Below are 23,350 nucleotides of genomic sequence, written 5' to 3'. Positions count from 1 at the left end.
CCGGAGAACTCTTCTACCTCTTCGTCTCTCTTGCTGGATCAAGAAGGCCGAGATCATCGTCGAGCTGTACGTGTGCTGAACGCGGAGGTGCCGTCCGTTCGGTACTAGATCGTGGGACTGATCGCGGGATTGTTCGCGGGGCGGATCGAGGGACGTGAGGACGTTCCACTACATCAACCGCGTTCTCTAACGCTTCTGCTGTACGGTCTACAAGGGTACGTACATCACTCATCCCCTCTCGTAGATGGACATCACCATGATAGGTCTTCGTGCGCGTAGGAATTTTTTTGTTTCCCTTGCGACGTTCCCCAACATAAATGAGATGGCAAGCGACTACGATCTAGATCGAGGTCGTCGTATGCGAGAAAGGCCGCTCCAGGTCTCCGTAGACGGGGAAGGTCGATTGGATGACGACGACGGCTGGATGAAATTGTCGAGGAGGAGATGCCGCCGATGGCTCCGTTGAGAAGGCAAGTGGATCGGGGACATGTCCCTGTGGATGGAGAATGGAACCGGGGCAGGTGTTGACAATCAGAAAGCTAGATCCCATGGGTGAGAGGAGAGAAGGGGGCCCGTCAGAGGCCTGCGCCAACGCGACCGCGGCGCCCCACGCGCCGGAGCCGAACGCGAAGGTGTCATCGCCGACGACGAAGTTGACCTCGTTGGGCCCGACCACCTCCTCAACCGCGGGGGCGTCGGGGCGGCTCCAATCGACGGCCCCGTCGGAGGCCTGCGGCAGCGCGACCGCGGCGCCCCCCGCGCCGGAGCCGAACGCGAATGTGTCATCGCCGACGACGAAGTCGACCTCGTTGGTCCCGACCACCTCCTCCACCGCGGGGGCGACAGGGCGGCCAGATGGAGGCAGCCTCTTTCCTCCCGCGCGAGCATGGCCTGCGGCGGCCTCCCACCCCCCGCGTGAGCACGGCCGGCGGCGGATCATGAAACTTCTTCCCTGCCTGGCCGGGTGGGAAGAAGAGAGGGGAGATCGTGGGCATCACGAGATGGAGGGGATCGGGATCGAGGAGGTTGGGAGAAAACGGGGTCATGGTCTGTGGATGCGGCTCTTTCGTTTTTTTTCTAGTATCCAACTGAGGAAACGAGAAGGGTTATCAGGAGCGGGATCGCTGGGAGGTACAGGTTTTGTCGTGGGTTAACCGGTTTGGTTTAAGGAGGGATAAAAAAATCGATTGGTTTAAGGAGGGATAGAAAAAAATCAGTGGAACTGTGCTGGTACAGACGGGGGATTGCACGAGGTCGAACCATCACGACGACGGCAGATCCCCCTTTAATAGTAGAGACTAATAAAGCAAATAGTGCTTCTTCCGTACGTCATCCAAATTGCCCTTAAAGTTGACTAAAATTACCCACCAATGCCACCTATAAGTCATAAAAAACATTTCAAACAGGAAAATCTCTGGACTGGGCCGGCCCATGTAGGCACCTCCTATATTACGCTCTGGGCGTTGGAAAAAGATGCAGCACACCTGTTTGGGCCGACCCAAGCATGAGCGCCTGTTTTTTTAGTTTAGTTTTTATTCTTATTTTCAGTTCCATTTTGTTTTTCTACTTTAAATAATTTAGAACTTCAAACAACTTTTGTCAATTTTAAGAAACTGAGAATTTCGAAATAAAATATTAAAAAAACATTTTTTTTAGAATTCAAAAACTACTCAGGAGTTTTGAAAAATGTTTGCATATAAAAAATGTTTAAACTTTGAGAAAATGTCCATAGAATAAAAAAGTCAACGATTTTAAACAAAAGTCCTTCGTTTCGAGGTGATGGAGATCAAGAAGCACATGATGATGGCCATATCATGTCACTTATGAATTGCATGTGATGTTAATCCTTTTTGCACCTTATCTTGCTTAGAACCACGGTAGCATTATGAGGTGATCTCTCACTAAAATTTCAAGACGAAATTGTGTTCTCCCCGACTGTGCACCGTTGCGACAGTTCTTCGTTTCGAGACACCACGTGATGATCGGGTGTGATAGACTCAACGTTCACATACAACGGGTGCAAACCAGTTGCACACGCAGAACACTCGGGTTAAGCTTGACGAGCCTAGCATGTGCAGACATGGCCTCGAAACACATGAGACCGAAAGGTCGAGCATGAATCGTATAGTTGATATGATTAGCATAGAGATGCTTACCACTGAAACTATTCTCGACTCACGTGATGATCGGACTTGAGATAGTAGATTTGGATCATGTACCACTCAAATGACTACAGAGATGTACTTTTTGAGTGGGAGTTCTTAAGTAATATGATTAATTGAACTAATTGTCATGAACATAGTCTAATGGTCTTTGCGAATTACGATGTAGCTTGCGCTATAGCTCTACTATTTTTATATGTTCCTAGAGAAAATTTAGTTGAAAGTTGATAGTAGCAAACTTTGAAGAGGATTGTCCTCGTTGCTGCGCAGAAGGCTTATGTCCTTAATGCACAACTCGGTGTGCTGCACCTCGAGCGTCGTCTGTGGATGCTGTGAACATCCGACATACACGTTTCTGATGACTACATGATAGTTCAGTGCAAAATACTTAATGGCTTAGAAGTAAGGCACCGAAGACGTTTTGAAACGTCACGGAACATAAGTGATGTTCTAAAGAGATGAAATTGTGATTTCATGCTCGTGCCCTTGTTGAGAGGTACGAGACCTTCGACAAGATTCTTTGTCCACAAAGTAAAGGAGAAAAGCTCAATCGTTGAGCGTGTGCTCAGATTGTCTGAGTACGACAATCACTTGAATCAAGTGGGAGTTAATCTTCCAGATGAGATAGTGATGGTTCTCCAAAGTCACTGCCACCAAGCTGTGAGAGCTTGGTGATGAACTATAACATATCAAGGATAGATACAATGATCCTTGAGCGATTCGCGATGTTTGACACTGCGAAAGTAGAAATCAAGAAGGAGCATCAATAGTTGATGGTTTGTAAAACCACTAAGTTTCAAGAAAGGCAAGGGCTAGAAGGGATACTTCGTGAAACGGCAAAACAGTTGTTGCACTAATGAAGAGACCCAAGATTAAACCCAAACCCGAGACTAAGTGCTTCTGTAATGAGGGGAACAGTCACTGAGGCGGAGCAACTCTAGATACTTGGTAGATAAGAAGGCTGGCAAAATTCAAAAGAAGTATATTTGATATACATGATGTTGATGTGTACTTTACTAGTACTCCTAGTAGCATGAGGGTATTGGATGCCGGTTCGGTTGCTAAGTGATTAGTAACACGAAATGAAAGCTACGGCATAAACGGAGACTAGCTAAAGGTGAGGTGACGATACGTGTTGGAAGTGTTTCCAAGGTTGATATGATCAAACGTCGCACGCTCCCTCTACCATCGGGATTGGTGTTAAACCTAAATAATTGTTATTTGGTGCTTGCGTTAAGCATGAACATGATTGGATCGTGTTTATTGCAATACGATTATTCATTTAAAGAGAATAATGGTTACTCTATTTTCTTGAATAATCACCTTCAATGGTTTATTGAATCTCGATCGTAGTGTTACACATGTTCATGATATTGGTGCCAAAAGATACGAGGTAATGATGATAGTACCACTTACTTGTGGCACTGCCGCTTGAGTCATGTTGGTATAAATTGCATAAAGAGGCTCCATGCTGATGTATCTTTATACTCACTTGATTTTGAATCACTGGTGACATGCAAATCATACCACATGAGCAAGGCCTTGTTTTCATTGAGATGAAATAAGATAGTAACTTGTTGGAAGTGATACATGTTGATGTATGCAGTCCAATGGGTGCTGAGGCACGCAGTGGATATCATTATGTTCTTGCTTCAATGACGATTTGAGTAGATACTAGAGTATTTGCTTAATGAATCACAAGTCTGAAATATTGAAAAGTTCAATTCTATTTCGGAGTGAAGTTTGTCGTAACAAGAGGATAAACTGTCTACGATATGATCATGGAAATGAATATCTGAGTTACGAGTTTTGGTACACAGTTAAGGCAATGTGGAAATTGTTTCGCAGTTCATGCCACCTGGAACATCATAGTGTGATGATGTGTCTGAATGTCATTGCCACACACTATTTGGTATGGTGCATACTATGATGTCTCTTATCGAATTACCACTATCGTTTATGGGTTATGCATTAGAGACAACCGCACTCACTTTAAATAGGGCACCGCGTATTTCCGTTGAGATGACACAGTATAGACTGAGGTTTAGAGAAATCTAAACTGTCGTTTCTTGAAAGTTTGGGGTTTCGACACTTATGTGAAAAAGTTTCAGTCTGATAAGCTCGAACCCAAAGCGGATAAATGCATCTTCATAGGATATCCAAAACAGTTGGGTACATCTCCTATCTCAGATCCGAAAGCAAAGTGTTTGTTTCTAGAAACGGATCCTTTCTCGAGGAAAGGTTTCTCTCGAAAGAATTGAGTGGGAGGGTAGTAGAACTTGATGAGGTTATTGAACCATCACTTCAACCAGTGTGTAGCAGGGCGCAGGAAGTTGTTCATGTGGCGCCTACACCAATTGAAGTCGAAGCTGATGATGATGATCATTGAGCTTCGAATCAAGTTACTACAAACCTCGTAGGTCGACAAGGTCGCGTACTGCTGCAGAGTAGTACGGTAACCCTGTCTTGGAGGTCATGTTGTTGAGCAACAGTGAACCTACGAGTTATGGAGAAAGCGATGGTGGGCCCAGATTCCGACAAATGGCTGGAAGCCATGAAATCCGAGAGAGGATCCATGTGTGAAAACAAAGTGTAGACTTTGGTAGAAGTACTTGATGGTCATAGGACTATTGAGTAAAAATGGATCTTTAAAAGAACACAGACGATGATGGTGATAAGTCACTATTAAGAAACGCTCGACTTGTCGCAAAGATGTTTTCGATAAGATCAAACAGTTGACTATGATGAGACTTTCTCACTCGTAGCGATGCTAAAAGTCTGTTAGAATTATGTTAGTTGTTGATGCATTATTTATGAAATATTGCACGCGGGATGTGAAAACATTGTTTTCTCGACGGTTTCCTTGAGCAAACATTGTATGTGATACAACCAGAAGGTTTTGTCGATCCTAAAGATACTAGCAAGTATGCAAGCTCCAGTGATCCTTCAATGGACTGGTGCAAGCATCTCGGAGTTGGAATATACACTTTGATGAGATGATCAAAGATTTTGGGTTTGTACAAGGTTTATGAGAAACTTGTATTTCCAAAGAAGTGAGTGGGAGCACTATAGAATTTCTGATAGGTATATGTGGTTGACATATTGTGGACCAGAAGTAATGTAGAATTTCTGTAAAGCATACAAGGTTGTTTGAAAGAAGTTTACAAAGGAGTACCTGGATTACGCTACTTGAACGTTGAGCATCAAAGATCTATGGAGATAGATCGAAAGCGCTTAATAGAAGTTTCAACAAGATGCATGCCTTGACAAGTTTTTGAAAGAGTTCAAAATAGACCAGCAAAGAAGGAGTTCTTGGTTGCGTTGTGAGGTGTGAATTTGAGTAAGACTCAAAACCCGACCACGGCAGAATAAAGAGAATAGACGAAGGTCGTCTTCTATGCCTTAGCCGTAGAATCTAAAGTATGCCATGCTGTGTACCGCACCTGAAGTGTGCCTTGACTCAAAGTATGTTGAGAGGTACAGAGGGTGATCCATGATTGAATCACTAGCAGCGGTCGAAATTTATCCTTAGTAACTAATGGACTAAGGAATTTTTCTCGATTATGGAGGTGGTTAAAGAGTTTGTCGTAAAGGGTTACGTCAATGCAAGCTTTGACACTAATCCGGATAACTATGAGTAGTGAAACGGATTTGTATAGTAGAGTAGATATTTGGAGCATTTCCGAATAGCACGTAGTAGCAGCATCTATAAGATGACATAAAGATTTGTAAAGAACGCACGAATCTGAAAGTTTCAGAACCGTTGACTAAAACCTCTCTCACGAGCAAGACGTGATCAGACCCCATAACTATATGGGTGTTGGACTCGTTGGAATCACATGGTGATGTGAACTAGATTATTGACTCTAGTGTAAGTGGGAGACTGTTGGAAATATGCCCTAGAGGCAATAATAAATTAGTTATTATTATATTTCTTAGTTCATGATAATCGTTTATTATCCATGCTATAATTGTATTGATTGGAAACACAATACTTGTGTGGATACATAGACAAAACACTGTCCCTAGTAAGCCTCTAGTTGACTAGCTCGTTGATCAAAGATGGTCAAGGTTTCCTGGCCATAGGCAAGTGTTGTCACTTGATAACGGGATCACATCATTAGGAGAATCATGTGATGGACTAGACCCAAACTAATAGACGTAGCATGTTGATCGTGTCATTTTGTTGCTACTGTTTTCTGCGTGTCAAGTATTTGTTCCTATGACCATGAGATCATATAACTCACGGACACCGGAGGAATGCTTTGTGTGTATCAAACATCGCAACGTAACTGGGTGACTATAAAGATGCTCTACAGGTATCTCCGAAGGTGTTCGTTGAGTTAGTATAGATCGAGACTGGGATTTGTCACTCCGTGTGACGGAGAGGTATCTCGGGGCCCACTCGGTAATACAACATCACACACAAGCCTTGCAAGCAATGTAACTTAATGTAAGTTGCGGGATCTTGTATTACGGAACGAGTAAAGAGACTTGCCGGTAAACGAGATTGAAATAGGTATGCGGATACTAACGATCGAATCTCGGGCAAGTAACATACCGAAGGACAAAGGGAATGACATACGGGATTATATGAATCCTTGGCACTGAGGTTCAAACGATAAGATCTTCGTAGAATATGTAGGATCCAATATGGGCATCCAGGTCCCGTTATTGGATATTGACCGAGGAGTCTCTCGGGTCATGTCTACATAGTTCTCGAACCCGCAGGGTCTGCACACTTAAGGTTCGACGCTGTTTTATGCGTATTTGAGTTATATGGTTGGTTACCGAATGTTGTTCGGAGTCCCGAATGAGATCACGGACGTCACGAGGGTTTCCGGAATGGTCCGGAAACGAAGATTGATATATAGGATGACCTCATTTGGTTACCGGAAGGTTTTCGTGCATTACCGGAAAAGTTTCGGGCTCATCGGTAGTGTACCGGGAGTGCCGTGAGGGGTGCCGGGGACCATCGGGAGGGGTGTCACGCCCCAAGGGGTCTCATGGGCTATGGGAAGAGATAAACCAGCCCCTAGTGGGCTGGAATAAGTTCCCACTAAGGCCCATAAGGTTTGAGAAGGAAAAAACACAAGGTGGAAAGAGTTTCCAAGTGGGAAGGTGGAAGTAGGATTGGAGTAGGACTCCTCCACTTCCAATTTCGGCCAAACCTTTAGGTTTTGAGGCTGACTCCTCCCCTCCCTCCCACCTATATATACGGAGGTTTTAGGGCTGATTTGAGACGACTTTTCCACGGCAGCCCGACCACATACCTCCACGGTTTTTTCCTCTAGATCGCGTTTCTGCGGAGCTCGGGCGGAGCCCTGCTGAGACAAGGTCATCACCAACCTCCGGAGCGCCGTCACGCTGCCGGAGAACTCTTCTACCTCTTCGTCTCTCTTGCTGGATCAAGAAGGCCGAGATCATCGTCGAGCTGTACGTGTGCTGAACGCGGAGGTGCCGTCCGTTCGGTACTAGATCGTGGGACTGATCGCGGGATTGTTCGCGGGGCGGATCGAGGGACGTGAGGACGTTCCACTACATCAACCGCGTTCTCTAACGCTTCTGCTGTACGGTCTACAAGGGTACGTACATCACTCATCCCCTCTCGTAGATGGACATCACCATGATAGGTCTTCGTGCGCGTAGGAATTTTTTTGTTTCCCTTGCGACGTTCCCCAACATAAATGAGATGGCAAGCGACTACGATCTAGATCGAGGTCGTCGTATGCGAGGAAGGCCGCTCCAGGTCTCCGTAGACGGGGAAGGTCGATTGGATGACGACGACGGCTGGATGAAATTGTCGAGGAGGAGATGCCGCCGATGGCTCCGTTGAGAAGGCAAGTGGATCGGGGACATGTCCCTGTGGATGGAGAATGGAACCGGGGCAGGTGTTGACAATCAGAAAGCTAGATCCCATGGGTGAGAGGAGAGAAGGGGGCCCGTCAGAGGCCTGCGCCAACGCGACCGCGGCGCCCCACGCGCCGGAGCCGAACGCGAAGGTGTCATCGCCGACGACGAAGTTGACCTCGTTGGGCCCGACCACCTCCTCAACCGCGGGGGCGTCGGGGCGGCTCCAATCGACGGCCCCGTCGGAGGCCTGCGGCAGCGCGACCGCGGCGCCCCCCGCGCCGGAGCCGAACGCGAATGTGTCATCGCCGACGACGAAGTTGACCTCGTTGGTCCCGACCACCTCCTCCACCGCGGGGGCGACAGGGCGGCCAGATGGAGGCAGCCTCTTTCCTCCCGTGCGAGCATGGCCTGCGACGGCCTCCCACCCCCCGCGTGAGCACGGCCGGCGGCGGATCATGAAACTGCTTCCCTGCCTGGCCGGGTGGGAAGAAGAGAGGGGAGATCGTGGGCATCACGAGATGGAGGGGATCGGGATCGAGGAGGTTGGGAGAAAACGGGGTCATGGTCTGTGGATGCGGCTCTTTCGTTTTTTTTCTAGTATCCAACTGAGGAAACGAGAAGGGTTAGCAGGAGCGGGATCGCTGGGAGGTACAGGTTTTGTCGTGGGTTAACCGGTTTGGTTTAAGGAGGGATAAAAAAATCGATTGGTTTAAGGAGGGATAGAAAAAAAATCAGTGGAACTGTGCTGGTACAGACGGGGGATTGCACGAGGTCGAACCATCACGACGACGGCAGATCCCCCTTTAATAGTAGAGACTAGTAAAGCAAATAGTGCTTTTTCCGTACGTCATCCCAATTGCCCTTAAAGTTGACTAAAATTACCCACCAATGCCACCTATAAGTCATAAAAAACATTTCAAACAGGAAAATCTCCGGCCTGGGCCGGCCCATGTAGGCACCTCCTATATTACGCTCTGGGCGTTGGAAAAAGATGCAGCACACCTGTTTGGGCCGACCCAAGCATGAGCGCCTGTTTTTTTAGTTTAGTTTTTATTTTTATTTTCAGTTCCATTTTGTTTTTCTACTTTAAATAATTTAGAACTTCAAACAACTTTTGTCAATTTTAAGAAACTGAGAATTTCGAAATAAAATATTAAAAAAACATTTTTTTTAGAATTCAAAAACTACTCAGGAGTTTTGAAAAATGTTTGCATATAAAAAATGTTTAAACTTTGAGAAAATGTCCATAGAATAAAAAAGTCAACGATTTTAAACAAAAGTCCATGTAAAAATCTTGAAAACAGTTCGTGCCTCTGTTTTAAGTCTCATTTTTTATTTTCATTTTTCTGTTCCATTTTTTAGTTTAAATAATTTAGAACTTTGAAAAACTTTTGCAATTTATAAAACTGGGAATTTTGAAATAAAATTTTGAAGAAAATATTAAATGTTTGTGAATTCAAAAAATGCTCAGGATTTTTGTAAAAATATTCGCATATTCAAAAAAATGTTCATAATTTTGAGAACAATGTTGGTGAAAACAATAAAAGTCCATGATTTTGAAAAAAAGTTTGTGTGTTATTTTTTGAGTGCAATTAAAAAAAATGTTTGCTAATTTAAAAAAATGTTCATGCGAAATGCCCTAAAATTTTAAAGACATAATATGATCGGCATCATTGGAGATTATAATTGTTTTTCTCCCGTTGCAATGCACGGGTCCTTTTGCTAGTCATGCCAAAGATTCTTAAAAATGCATACACCTGACTACACAACATTAAGTTGACCATATATGATTTTATTTCTGGCACCGTCACTGGTTAAAACTATACATTTTCAAAGCCACAATTTGTACATCAACAATGTGCAATTGATGAGGTGACATAGGTAAACATCAACGGTGAGAAAAATAATATAACTATAGAAATATGTATATGTATACACCCTCGAGTTTCTTATGATTTTCCTTCGAGAAATTTAGTTTCTTATGCCGCCGCGCCATAGTTCACCTTCTTGGATATGTAGTCGCTGCCCGTACACTTCTTCTTGTCTTTTTTTTTTTTTGCGATGCCTCTTACCCGTTGTAGCTGTCTCACAGCTAGGAGATGATAGGAGGCAAGTGGAGTCCCTAACAAATATAAGAGAACTCATTTGTTAACACCAAAACACTAAATGTGCAAAATAAAGGCGAGCAAAAACAAGGACCATTAGTCAATCCTATTCATCTGGAGAATGGATTTGCAAATTGCAACAGAGTCGACCTTTCATTCACAAATATAAATTGTTTTTGTATATCGTAATATGGACTATATGCGGACTGTAACAAGGTAGCAAACAAACTAAAAGTTCGAATCACAAAAGAGTTAGAACATCTTATATTTGTGAATGTAGGGATTACTATGCAAAGAAAACCAAAAAGATGTATTGTATATATTGCTAGCTATACCTGATAAGCCGAGAAAGGAAGATGGTGGGCCAATCCATGTCCAAGGGCATGGCATCCCATGGCAAGATTGAGCGCCTGTGAGGCCAATCCAACAATTGCGCCATCATCCCGGTTTCGAGGTCAATAGTGTAAACACACCCGCTGCTATCGCTGATGAGCAGTGTGCCACACTTCTCTCTCAAGATACACAACTCTCGTCCATCAACCTTCTTTCTAGGTTGTTTTAGCTTGATTGTCCGACTATGTACCCACTTCGAAGTAGGAGTACTACCCAAGTTTTCATGGTCCTCGTGTTGTTCCCATATCTCTAGTTGACAATCATCGTTCTTTCGCATCCAGAGCAGTGATAGCATCCCATTGATGGCTAGAGTAAGGCATGGTTGACTAATGTAGTGGAAATTTATTCTAGAAGTGAACTTCGTCCACGAGACGTCGCCAGTCCTTCCGTTCATATTAACGATGTGAAATCATTGGTAATAATAGAATACCCAATGCGCGATGCCACGGCACACAACGACATCGCTAAATGACCCATACCGATGCGATTGCGCATCAGTCTTGAAGCAGTTGCTCCGCACGCTCCAGCTTGCCTTGTCAGATGAGAAAACATGGAGAGTGTACATCAGGTCATCGCGACCGGAGCCGATGATCACCACTTTGAAGGACGACGGGTTGATCGGCAGGTCATCTTGGGAGGGACAGTCGGTGCTTGTTAGAATTGCATAGCCATTCCACATGTAGTCGTTGAAGTCCGAACAAAACTTCAAAGGAGGGAGCATGTCGCACGTGCCGTCCAGCAGGTTCCATACCGCTAGTTGGAGGATGGTCGGGTCCGTATTGCGAGCTTTCAGGCGCACCATGATGAGGCTATGGCGCGAAACGAGCGGCACCGCGCCGTCGAAGAGGCCGGCGTGGGCGGTGGACAGGAAGGAGCTGAGGTAGCGGACATCAGGGCCGAGGGTCGATCGCGGTCCTGGGATAAAGACGGGCGACGGCTCTGCGTTCCCATGTCAAGACGCGGGTGAAGAAGCCGACGAAAGAGGACGGCGAGTGGCACGCGTCTTCAGGCCAGCAGCGGCGGAGGAAGCCGGGATCAGTGACGAGACGGCGCCGCTGTTTGCACGTCGTGGCACAGCGGAAGAGAGCAGCGTCGTCCTTCATGCGGAAGAGGATCTCGCGGAGCAGGTCCTCCGGGAGGGGAACTGCCATGGCCGCCGCCGCCACTTCTTCCATCGATCTGCTTTTTCTTTTTGACGAGAGGGGTCTTCCGTCCATGTAATGTACGTTTATTTAGCAACCCATGTAATGTACGTAGGCCCAGTGGCTAAATATTCTCGCGTCTGGTATCCCTCTCGAACGGCCCAGTCTTTTGAGGAGATTTTTGCCACGTCGAAGACCAGCAAATATCCTGTAGCCAGCAATGAAAGTACTAGTACTTCTCTATTTCTGCAATGATACTTATTTATTTTTATATTTTCGTTAGCGAAAAGGATCAGATCTGTTCTAAAAGTTCATGTGAAGCACAAAGCACCCCAACATATTGAAAATTATATCAAGATTCTGAGACCACTACTACCATCAAAACGAACCGTCAACGTGACACTATAGCCGCTCCCTTACGTACCTGAGCCAGTTTGACCTTGTTGATGACAGCCGAGAAGTCTTCGTGCACGTGCCCAAAGAACCAACACCCAAAACATTTAGTGCACGTAAAATTTTACAACATATATTGGAGCTGTCCGGCGTCCAAAAACCGTATATTTTAACATGTGGGGTAGTTTTTGAGCGGCTGTTGGAGCTGCTCTTATACCGGGGCATATCATCACTGACAATGCACATGTGGAGTTTAAGTGCATTCACCACATCAAGCAGGAGAAGGATACCACCAGGAGTTTTTGTGCCTACAAACATTTAAAAATAAAAGGGCTTGGTGCATTAACAATTTTTAAAATCGCAAGTGGCCATAAGGAAAATGGCAAGTGAGGGTGCTAAAGTTTAGTCTAATACTGCTCATATTGTGGGTTCTCTACGTCACACATAGTAGTAAGGTATGAAGAAGAGAAAAAGAAGATCACATGCGCACGCTCGCTCTTCTGGCCTCGCCTAGCAGTTAACACAAGGACATTAAATTTGCAAATAATTTGAACAAGAATCCTAATGGATTCATCAATTCTGTAGCACTATAAATTATCAAACACACTTCTTGAGAAAACTAAAAATAATGTAATAAATATATTTCAGAATGGCTAGCCATACTTCCAAAGACGATAAACAAAATCGTGGGCCAATCAATCTCCAAGGGCATGGCATCGCTGGGGTAGATGCAGCGCCTTTCAGGCCAATCCACCACCTCCTTCATCATCCCAGTTTCAATATTGGTGGTGTGAACGCTGCCGCAACTATCACTGATGATCAATGTACCACACTTCTCTCTCAAATCTTATCGTTGTCGTTCTTCAGGCACTTTCCAAGGTTGTTTTAGCTTGATCGTCCCAGCACATAACCAATTTTTAATACTTGCTGCGTTTTTGTGGTCCTCGTAATGCTTCCAGATCCCGACCTGGGGAAAGTTTCTTTGCATTTAAAAGAGAAAGATTTGCATACTAAGTGACCACTCCTTTGTCAGTTAGGGTTCAAACATTTTCACATGCAACATACACCATTACATGCGACGTGACAAAATTTAGCATCGTTTCAGGTCTGTTATACCCAAGTCTTTAAGTGGATTTATGTCCATTAAATATCTAGAAAAAAATTAATGTCCTAAATTAGTTAATTAACATTAAAATGGGTCAAAATATTACATGAAAGTTTGAATGATATACCTTTAATGTAGAAAACAGTTAGCCCATAAGACTAAATATAAAGTACTAAAATCCTAGCATTACGAAAAAATGACAGGAAAAATAATAGTGCCGGGCACAAAATAGAGCCCACCACTGCAATTTTCTTTACTAGTGGTGGGCATTAACTATGGTCCACCACTGGTAATTTTTTGACAGATTTGCCTTGAGATCGAAAAATACTAGTAGCGGGCACATATTACCGTCCTGCCACTGCTATTTTCATTACTAGTGACGGACATTTACTACCACCCGCAACTCCTAGTTTACGATAGGTTTGCCACCATGACAAAAAATACCGGTGACGGGCACATATTATCGCCCGCAACTGGTAACTCATCTACTAGTGGCGGGCTCCAGTTTGTGCCCGACACTGGTAACATTTGTCCCATGACAAATCTAGACAATTGTTGCCAGTGACGGAAGCAAACTGACGCCCACCACAGGTAAGACAATAGCAGTGGCGGGTGCTAGAATGCACCCGTCACTGATTTGAGGTCATCTATAAGCCATTTTCCAGTAGTGTCCAAGGTGCATTAACATGTTATTTGGGACGTGGATCATGAAGTAGATGCAAATATGGCGAACATATTTGGATAGGCATATGTGCACTATTTTGGGCTATATGGTATACTAGAAATGATTAGATATTAACGGGAAAAAGCATTACCAATTTTTTGAAGGTTATCTACGGAGCGACTGTTTAGATCCATACGTGGTCGTTACTCTTGCGGACTCCAGGAAGCTTTTGGTTACTGGATGCAATTGCTGGGAAACGGTAGCACGAGTTATCTTCAACTGATTTGGATAACTAATTGATAATATGCTAGGTGTATAGTCGTCATAGCCTCTCCTTTATCGCCGGATGTGGCATCTTTTTATCTACTTTCATTAGCGTTCCGTTTATGTGCCAAACTTGGATCTCATACTTTGTTGTCATACTTCATTTAATAATATGAATGCATGCATCATTTTGATGCAGAGGACGGGGGCATTTCTCCTTTTCAAAACAAAAAGTGACAGCTCTCGTTTGTTTATAATTGCTCTAGTTGATCACTTTGTTGCTATGCTGCCATGTTCTTGGCACTTATGCTGATACTGAATGAGTCTTGCTAAAGTCAAGGTAGTAGTCTGAGATTAGTATTCTGTTAGATAACCATTGCAACGTTTCTTTTAGTCTGAGAAATAAAAAAGGGCTGGAAACCTCCTGTGTCTACACTTAGTTCATGAGAACTGAGAGGTACACTAGAGGTGCTTCTACTGTAGCCTATTTTTGCTGCAGCTTTCTTGTCAAATTTATCCTGTCGGCATAATTTTGTTTATATGTTATAAGCTGCTATAATCAAGTACTAAGGTAGAATTGTAATGGAGATTGTTGAATTTTTTAAGGCAAGACAGTGTAGGTTGGCATGCATCTTAGTGTTTCCATCATAGGGGAAGTTTGTGATAAATTATCCATCATGGGTGTCCATCGTTTACCCCACTTAAATTCATGATCAATGAAAGACCAGCATGCCATAGAATGTGTATCGTTTCACAAGTTGAATGGCATCATTGTAATAACTAGACATTCATATATAATAACACCATACATCGATGTTGCAAATAACAGTACAACATATTCACCACACTTTTATTCATATTGCAGTAAGAGCACCATCGTACCACTACATAGGAATATTCAGGGTACCTGCAAGCAGCACTTCTTATTTGAACTTTGATACTGGACAAAGCATGAGCAGATAGTACCATGACTAAGGAACACTATTCTTAAGCTGGATACATGGTTGTGCTCTTCTGGAGTGCCCAAGACGTGTACTTACGGTTGATGAAGTCCGAAGCCACTGTATCCACATCCTTACTCACATCATCTATCTTGATATCGTTGGCATGGTTGTCCTGAAATTTGACTTGTTTTTTGTGGGCTTGGACATGCTTTGCTCCTACTGATGCTTCTTCTTTCCTTATACTAGCATGGTTGTCCTGAAATTTGGCATGGTTTTGGTGGGCTTGGAAGTAAAGCATACAAGTATGAGACATTTGTCTGTGGCTCCTTGCTTATGAGCTACAACAAAATTGTGGAAGAGTAGGAATTTGTTTGCAGCTGTGTGATGATTTCATGTCCTTTTTATAGGCTAATGAGGATGCTTATTCTTAAGCGGCAAGTGGGTATCATATTCTCTACTTTTGACAATTTGGAGCGAATATTTCTTGTTAACTTTCTCCATTCAAAATTGTTAGGCGCTGAATGACTCCATCATTATTTATATAATGGACCTAAGTAATTTGTCTACCTAAGTTTCTAAATTATAATGGACCTAAGAGTAATTCCTTCTGCAGTTTCTTCTCTTATTTTTAGTAGGAAGCGTTTGGTTTGTTTTCCCCTTCCGCTGATAAAATAAAAGCAATATCTTCATTCATATTCTGGCATGGAACAGGTACGGTACTTCTATATTCTACACTTTTTGTTCATCTCGATTAACGTACTTGTATATTCAAGCATGTTACCTGGCATATATAACTGTGCTGATTTTGCAGTATAGTTAATTCCATCCTTATCCACGGGAACTCTGATAGGTGTGCCGCAGCAATTTTAATATATTTAGTCAATGAATCCATTAAAAAACTGGAAATTTAAACTTGATTTTCTTTATTCTGAATGGACGGACATTAGAATTACTATTGAATTACTCCTACTCTCTCCGTCATAGTTTAGAAGACACGGTTAAATTTACATGCATTTCTATATAATAAACAAGGTTTAGGGTGCATTGCATTTAACCTAGCAGCTAATTACTACTCCGTTCTACTACGTTTATATGCACGCGTAGTGTGAATGCTTTTTTCAGCTCATCTCACAACCAATCAATAACCACCTAGATTCTAGAGAATTTTCAAGCACGTCTTCTAAACCGTGACGGAGGGAGTACATTGCACGCGTTACTAGGGAAAGTAGTTGCTGCTCCCACGTTCGGCGCACCTATGATGTGAACAGTATATTCCAAAAAATAGAAAACAACAAATAAAGAAAAATCCCGGAACTTCATGATGTGATTATGAGAAAATGTTTTAGAAGCTTGTAAAGTTTGTCATAAAAAACATAAAATGATTTCAATACAAAAGGAAAAAGAAATGATGCTCTGCACCGACGATACTGTTCACATGTTTTCAGCACAATTTCTTTTGCAGAGCTCATCAGATGTCATTTTTTCCGAAAGGTCATGAATTCAAAACTGTGCTCTGGTGTGTAGATTCTGCAACTATTACATTATATACGTGTACCATGATTCTTTGCAATAAAAGCTATCGCAATTGCTCAATTCATTCGCATATGATTCACATTCTATCATATTTCCATTTCTCGAAAAGAACCGGATGCTTTTCATGTTCTAGGGTCAACTTTTGATGTGCCTGAATAATAGTATCTTGAAACCACAATAGGGACTTAACCACTGCCTCCGTTTTTCTGCAGAGCTTGATAAGCAAAACAGGTTTAGTGTATGATTGGATGAAAAGCATGTGAAAGACACTGCCTATCCAAAGTAGTAATGTTCTGGGAGTCAAGCCAGGCACTGATCTCTCGAGTTTGGCGCGATTGACATCAAGAGCAGAAAGCAAATGTTTATAGATAGATATGCTCCCAGAAAGCAATCTCTACTCCTAAAGGGGCACTTGGTAGCTTCTTGTCTTGGGTTTTTTTCGTCATCCCTCCCACCTTCATCTGTTTTTTTTTCGTAATCCCTCGCCGCCATCCCCAATCGCCTCCATCGTTGCCATCACCAATGGCCTCCATCGCGAACCCCATATAGCCTCCATCCTGGAGGCCTTCGCCGCCTTCGCCGCCATCACCGCTGTCCATTCGCCGGATCCCGCCCAGAGGAGTGGCCGCCGCCTTCAGTTTTGATCTCCAGGTCGCCGAGGACCACGATGTCCGCCGTCCAAATCCCTTCCTGACCTTCGAGGTCAGCGACTGGTATTTTGCATGCACAGGTAGATCTGTTAAGATCCGGTAGTTCAATTCTGGAAGTAACACAATTCTGTACACCTTCTATGAGACGTGTTCTCCCTGTACACACAATTCTGTTTACATGGCTTTCCCTTTCTAATTCTTTGTTATAAATTCAGCAAATCACTGCCAGATGTGAGGATTACCTGGGGCCTGCGTCAACAAATGGGATGTATTAGCTAATAATGCATGTGAAATCTACAGCAAAAAATTCAGAACTAAAAACTACAGCGAAGATTTGGCATGTGAAATTTAAACCTATAGCAAATATTTGGCAATTCTTTGTTGTAGATTTGGCATGCATGTATATCTACAGCAAAGAATGCATGTGCAATCTAAAACTTACAAACTATCACAAAGAATGCATGTGAAATCTACAACAAAGGTAAACAGCGAATAGCTAAACAAAAAGTAAACCTACAACAAAGAATGCATGTGTAATCCAGTCTTTGTAGGTAATTTTTAATTTTCATAGAGTGTAAATGTTCAGGTCTAGAGTATTGCAAGGTTAAACTGGATCCATTTACAGTCACCTGGACTGATTTATAAATCATCAAATAAAGAGTTAATTACAAAGGTGAGCAAACAGATAAGAAGAAAGAGCCATGCAAGGTTAAACTGAATCCATTTACAGGCACCTGGACTGATTTATAAATCATCAAATAAAAAGTTAATTACAAGGTGAGCAAACAGATAAGAAGAAAGCCTACAAGCAAACAACAGTAGCTAAATGTATGAACATCATGAACCAATTCCTAAAAACAGATTTAACCTGCAAATGTACAATGCGCGAAGCAATCCCCAAGATCTTGTTAATGAAAAACAAGATCTAGCACCTACAGTTTTGAAAAAAATGCTTAAAGATGTGAAATAAAATCTTACTGACCAGGTTAACCGATTTTGAGAGATTGAACAATGTTGAGTGTTGTTACTGTCCAGATTGACAATTATAGACTCATCAACAACAATGCAGCAAGTGCAGTCTTGCTGTACGTACCAGGTTGGCGATGACATGCACGCAGCACACACACAAAAGTTAATATAACACATGACACTTTGGAGACACATGAGCACTTGAAAAATGTGTTGAACTTATATGTTGAGTCAAGTAAAGAATGGATGCATTAGCCGCAAATTAGACCAAGAAATCAAATGGCCCTTAATGGTAATTAATTACCCTTTGTTAGACCTAAGAGATGAAGCCGGGACAGTCGCCTCCATGCTTTGCGAGAAGCTCATACTCTTCGACGGAATCCTTTTCGATGACCGCTCCATCCGAGAATTCGGCGACGTATCGACTATATCAAATATCCGGAAATAAGAGTAGTTCAAAGCTATTAGAAGTTGCGGAACAATAAATTACCGATAGCTTACTCGATGTACGGCCGCACTTCTGTTAGGTTGGTGAAGATATACAATGAAATGGTCCGCCATTCTTCGACATCCAACGATTTCCCTTTCGAAGCACCGGATGGTGCGAGCTTACCTTTGAATATGCTGAGGTTGGATCGAACTTTTTTTCGATCGCCATCATTTTACCGAGGCTTCGGGTTATGCACATGATGATTTTTGGCTTCGTAGTGTGTTGTCACGAAGTTTGCCGCCTCCTCAGTAATGAATGCCTCGGCCATCGATGCTTCAATTCTACGTTTATTTTTACACTTAGCTCGAAGCGTCTTCTGCATCCTCTCAATTGAGTAGCACCATCGATTTTGAACGCCCCCCCATTCTTGCCTCGGTCGGGAGATGCAAAATCAAATGTTGCATTGGATTAAAGAAGCCCGGTGGAAAGATCTTTTCTAATTTGCAGATCAACTCCGGCGCCAACTCTTCCATTTCATCTAGCACGCCAGGCGATAGTTCTTTCGCACAAAGAGAACGGAAGAAATAGCTCAGCTCTGCCAGTACTAGCCATTCATCCTCAGGGATAAAGCCACTCAACATCACCGGCATAACCCGCTCAATCCATATGTGCCAATCATGACTCTTGAGCCCAAATATTTTCAATTTCTCAAGACTCGCTCCCCTCTTTAGATTCGCAGCATACCCATCGGGGAACATCAACCGCATTTTCACCCACAATAGCATTTCCCTCATAGCTGGCCTTTCAAGATTGAACCATGCCTTTGGCTTCGCTATGCTTTGCTTTCCTTTCCGTTGTCGCAAGTTTTGCAACGGTCTATCACATAGAGCGTCCAGGTCGATTCTAGCCTTAGGATTATCTTTTGACTTCCCCTCTATGCCGAACAATGTACCAAAAATGGCCTCCGCAATATTCTTTTCAGTGTGCATCACATCAATGTTGGGTGGGCAAAGGAGGTCTTTGAAGTAAGGCAGATCCCATAAGCATGACTTGTGAGTCCAGGCGTGTTCCGTATTATACCCTTTGAAGTATCCTGGACGCAAAGGATCAGGCTCGAGAGCGTTTAACTGATCAAGGGTCTGTTGGCCTGTCAACGCAACTGGTGCAGTGTTTTTGACAACTCTACCTTTGATGAAATTCTTCTTGTCTTTTCTGAACTTATGGTCAGGATCCAGGAATTGTCTATGCATGTCGAAGCAAGAATACTTGCGACCAGCCTGCAACCAACGGAACTGAAGAGCTGCCTTGCATGTGGTGCACGGGAACCTTCCATGCACACACCAGCCAGCGAATAGCGCAAACGCCGGATAATCATGCGTCGAGTACATGTACCACACATGCATTTTGAAATTTGTTTTGGTAGCCGCGTCGTAGGTCTTGATCCCATTATCCCAGGCTTCTTGCAACTCATCCTTAAGCGGCTGCATGTACACATTCATATTCTTCCCCGGATGGTTCGGCCCTGGAATTATCAACGTCAGGAAAATGTTCTTTCTTTTCATAATCTCTCCGGGTGGCAAATTTAGTGGAATGACAAATACAGGCCAACAACTGTATTGTGCTGCCGTCATACCATACACATTGAACCCATCCGTGCTGATGGCAACTCTAGGTTGCCTTGGATCTTCCGATTTATCCTTATGTAATGCATCGAAGTGCCTCCACGCAAAACCATCTGAAGTGTGTACCAACATCTTGTTCCCATCCGCATCTAGTTCGGTTCTTTTGTCCAATTTGTGCCATGTCATCTGTCTGGCCGTCTCTTCGACCATGAAAAGACGTTGAAGTCTTGGTACGATTGGCAGATACCGAAGAACACTAATGGGGATTTTGGTCTGATTCTTCTCACCCATGCCGTTGTCTACCACAATATACCTGAAAGAATTGCAAATGGGCAATAGTTCAAGGACGCATACTCAAGCCTAAATAAGGCACATCCATTTTCAAAGGCATGTATCTTCTCATAGGGCATCTTAAGTACACGGAGGATTTTCTATGACTGGTACAGGTTTGTAGGCAGTACATGGGCTTTTGGTAGAAAGCGTCCAAATATCGTCATCATCGTGTCGCAGCATTCTCTGCCTAGGTTGAATTGAGTCTTCAGAGCCATTACTTGCGCGATGGCATCCAGCTGACAAAGCTCAGTCTGCTCGTGGAGAGGACGTTTTGAAGACTCCAACATTTCATAGAAGGCCTTTGCAGATTCCTCCATCTCATCGTCCGAATCCCAAGCATCATCAAAGTCTTGCACCATGTCTTCAATCCCAGTACCATGCTCGTCGGTGCGATGAAGAATCACCTCAGCTCTGGCACGTTGGTCAGACTCACCATGAAAAGTCCACACCGTATAATTAGGGGTAAAACCCCACTTCTGCAGGTGTTTACCCATTTCAAACTCTGTCTGCTTTTTCCAGTTGTCGCAGTTGGGACAGGGACACCATGTTTTTTGCTGGCCATTTGCAAATGCGGCTCTCACAAACCCCCTGGTTTTTGTTAACCATGGGTCATGTCTTTCTGACTAGGGTGAGCAGTGTACATCCAAGCACGATCACTCATGTTGCCTAGCTACCTATGGGGCACAAGAAATAAATATATAATTCATCATCTATATTCATACGCTAATCAAGTTTGTCAGTTTTATTACGTTCATGCAACCTACACGTTAATAGGTAAAGATAGGTCCTAATCCCACCCGAGTATGTGTAGATTGGGTTCGTTTTCCCATGCTCTGCTCCAGATGCGATGCAGAATTTCGGCAGCACCTCCCCGCTGTTCTCCTGATACACGTCTCGGCAATAAGCAGAGAGGATATGTACCCGGAGAACAACAGGGGAGGCACTGACGAAATTCCGCATCGGATCCGGAGCACAGCATACGGGAAAACAAACCCAATCTACACATACTCGGGCTGTCCATGGATAATGTTGGACAATTCAAAAGGATGACGGTTATAAATATGCAAAGAAATGCATATTTATAGATGTCGCCCTTTCAAACAGGAGACACATACTGGTCACGCATACTCATGATTGAAGAAACCTATAGCTAGCAAGTTTCATCGGCACGAAGACCGGAACATAGCAAATTAAGAGGTAGGAGGAGAAGTCATTTGTGCTCACCAACAAACGCAGGGGCGGAGCTCGTCCAACGCACGTGGAGGTTGTCGAACAATATTTGTGCACATTGAAATTCACACGATCAACACAAATATGATATTTTTATAATTAACATAATCGGAAAATATGTGGCCTAACTCATAATTTACAAAACTATGACCCCCGTCGGCTTAGTGGCGTCGATGGTCGGTGGTGTCGGGTGTCGGTCGTGTCGATGGTCGGTGGTATCGGGTGTCGGTGGCGTCGGGGGTCGGGGGTTAGTTGTGTCGGTGGCCGGGGTTAGTGTCGTCGAGGGTCGAGGGTCACTGGCGTCAGGAGTTGGGGTCTTTTCGGTCAACAAGAGGACAAGAGGTGTCGAGGGTCGGGGTTGGGGGTCAGGGGTAGGGTGTCGGGGGTTGAAGGTCAGTGGCGTCGTGGGTCGGGGGTCGCGGGCAGAGGGTCAGTGGCGTCAGGAGTCGAGGGTCAGTGGCGTCGGGCGTTGGGGGTTGGGGGTCGAGGGTCAGTGGCGTCTGGAGTCGAGGGTCAATGGCGTCGGGCGTCGGCGGTCGGCGGTTAGTGGAGTCGGGGTTGGGAGTCGGGGGTCGGGGGTCAACAGTCAGTGGTGTCGGGCATTGAGGGTCGGGAGTCGGATGTCAGTGGCATCGGAGGTCGGGGGTCGAGGGTCAGGGGTTGGTGGCGTCGGTCGTCGTGGGCCGGGGGGTCGGGGGTCGGGGTCCTCTTCTTTCTTCTTCTCCTCTCTCCTCTTTTTCTTCTTCTTCTTCTTCTTGATCATCTTATTCGTCTTCTTCTTCTTTTTTCTCCTCCTCCTCCTCCTCCTCTTCTTCTTCTTCTTCTTCTTCTTCTTCTTCTTCTTTCTTTTATCTTTCTCCTCCTCTCCTCTTTCTTCTTCTTCTTCTTCTTCTTCTTCTTCTTCTTCTTCTTCTTCTTCTTCTTCTTCTTCCTCTTTCTTTTATCTTTCTCCTCCTCTCCTCTTTCTTCTTCTTCTTCTTCTTCTTCTTCTTTCTTCTTCTAGTTTATTATTCTCTTATTTTCTTCTAAGTTTGACTAGATAAAGCATGTAGAGTAGGAGCATAACATACAATTCAACGCAAACATACATGTTTCTATTACAATAGAACCTCAAAAGGCTAAGATCTAAGAGGTGCAAATAAAACTACATCAATGCTTCATGCATGCGGTTTATGTCAACACCTCCTATCTTCAGACCAAAAGCTTAACATGCAAGTTCTGTCAAAAATGTACATTTACTTCAAATGCAAATCTATCATTTCTTTTTTGGGGCCCATACCCTTCTTCATCTATCATTTCTTTTCTTTTCTATCTACTTTTTCTACTTAATAAACTAACTATCTAATTTAACATAAAAAACAGAAGAAAAAAAACAACTTTCCAATTTAACAGAAAAAACACAAAATAAACTAACTATCTAAATTAACTATCTAATTTAAAAGAAAAAACAAGAAATAAAGCGAAAAAAGAAAAAAAAAACCTTACCTGCGCAGGGGCAGTGGGCGGCCGGGGCGGAGGGAAGTGGGAGGAGGGGAGGGCGAGCTCCGGCCCTGGGTGG

The 23,350-nt window shown here is 43.8% G+C and overlaps 2 protein-coding genes across 2 annotated transcripts; both read right to left on the bottom strand.

Moving 5' to 3' along the window:
- Positions 1-340: 340 nt before the first annotated feature.
- Positions 341-940, bottom strand: LOC123442288. Its single transcript, XM_045118310.1, has one exon. It carries the CDS (start codon positions 938-940, stop codon positions 341-343), a length of 600 nt encoding a protein of 199 aa, XP_044974245.1.
- Positions 941-7,872: 6,932 nt separating this feature from the next.
- LOC123442287 lies at positions 7,873-8,472 on the bottom strand. Its single transcript, XM_045118309.1, has one exon. The coding sequence runs from the start codon at positions 8,470-8,472 to the stop codon at positions 7,873-7,875; it is 600 nt and encodes a 199-aa protein (XP_044974244.1).
- Between the last annotated feature and the right edge of the window lie 14,878 nt (positions 8,473-23,350).

This window comes from Hordeum vulgare, chromosome 3H, assembly GCF_904849725.1.
Source record: "Hordeum vulgare subsp. vulgare chromosome 3H, MorexV3_pseudomolecules_assembly, whole genome shotgun sequence".
In the NCBI taxonomy this organism is placed as follows: domain Eukaryota; kingdom Viridiplantae; phylum Streptophyta; class Magnoliopsida; order Poales; family Poaceae; genus Hordeum; species Hordeum vulgare.
The sequence above is the reverse complement of the archived record's forward strand: the minus strand, read 5'-3'. Positions and strand labels throughout refer to the sequence as shown.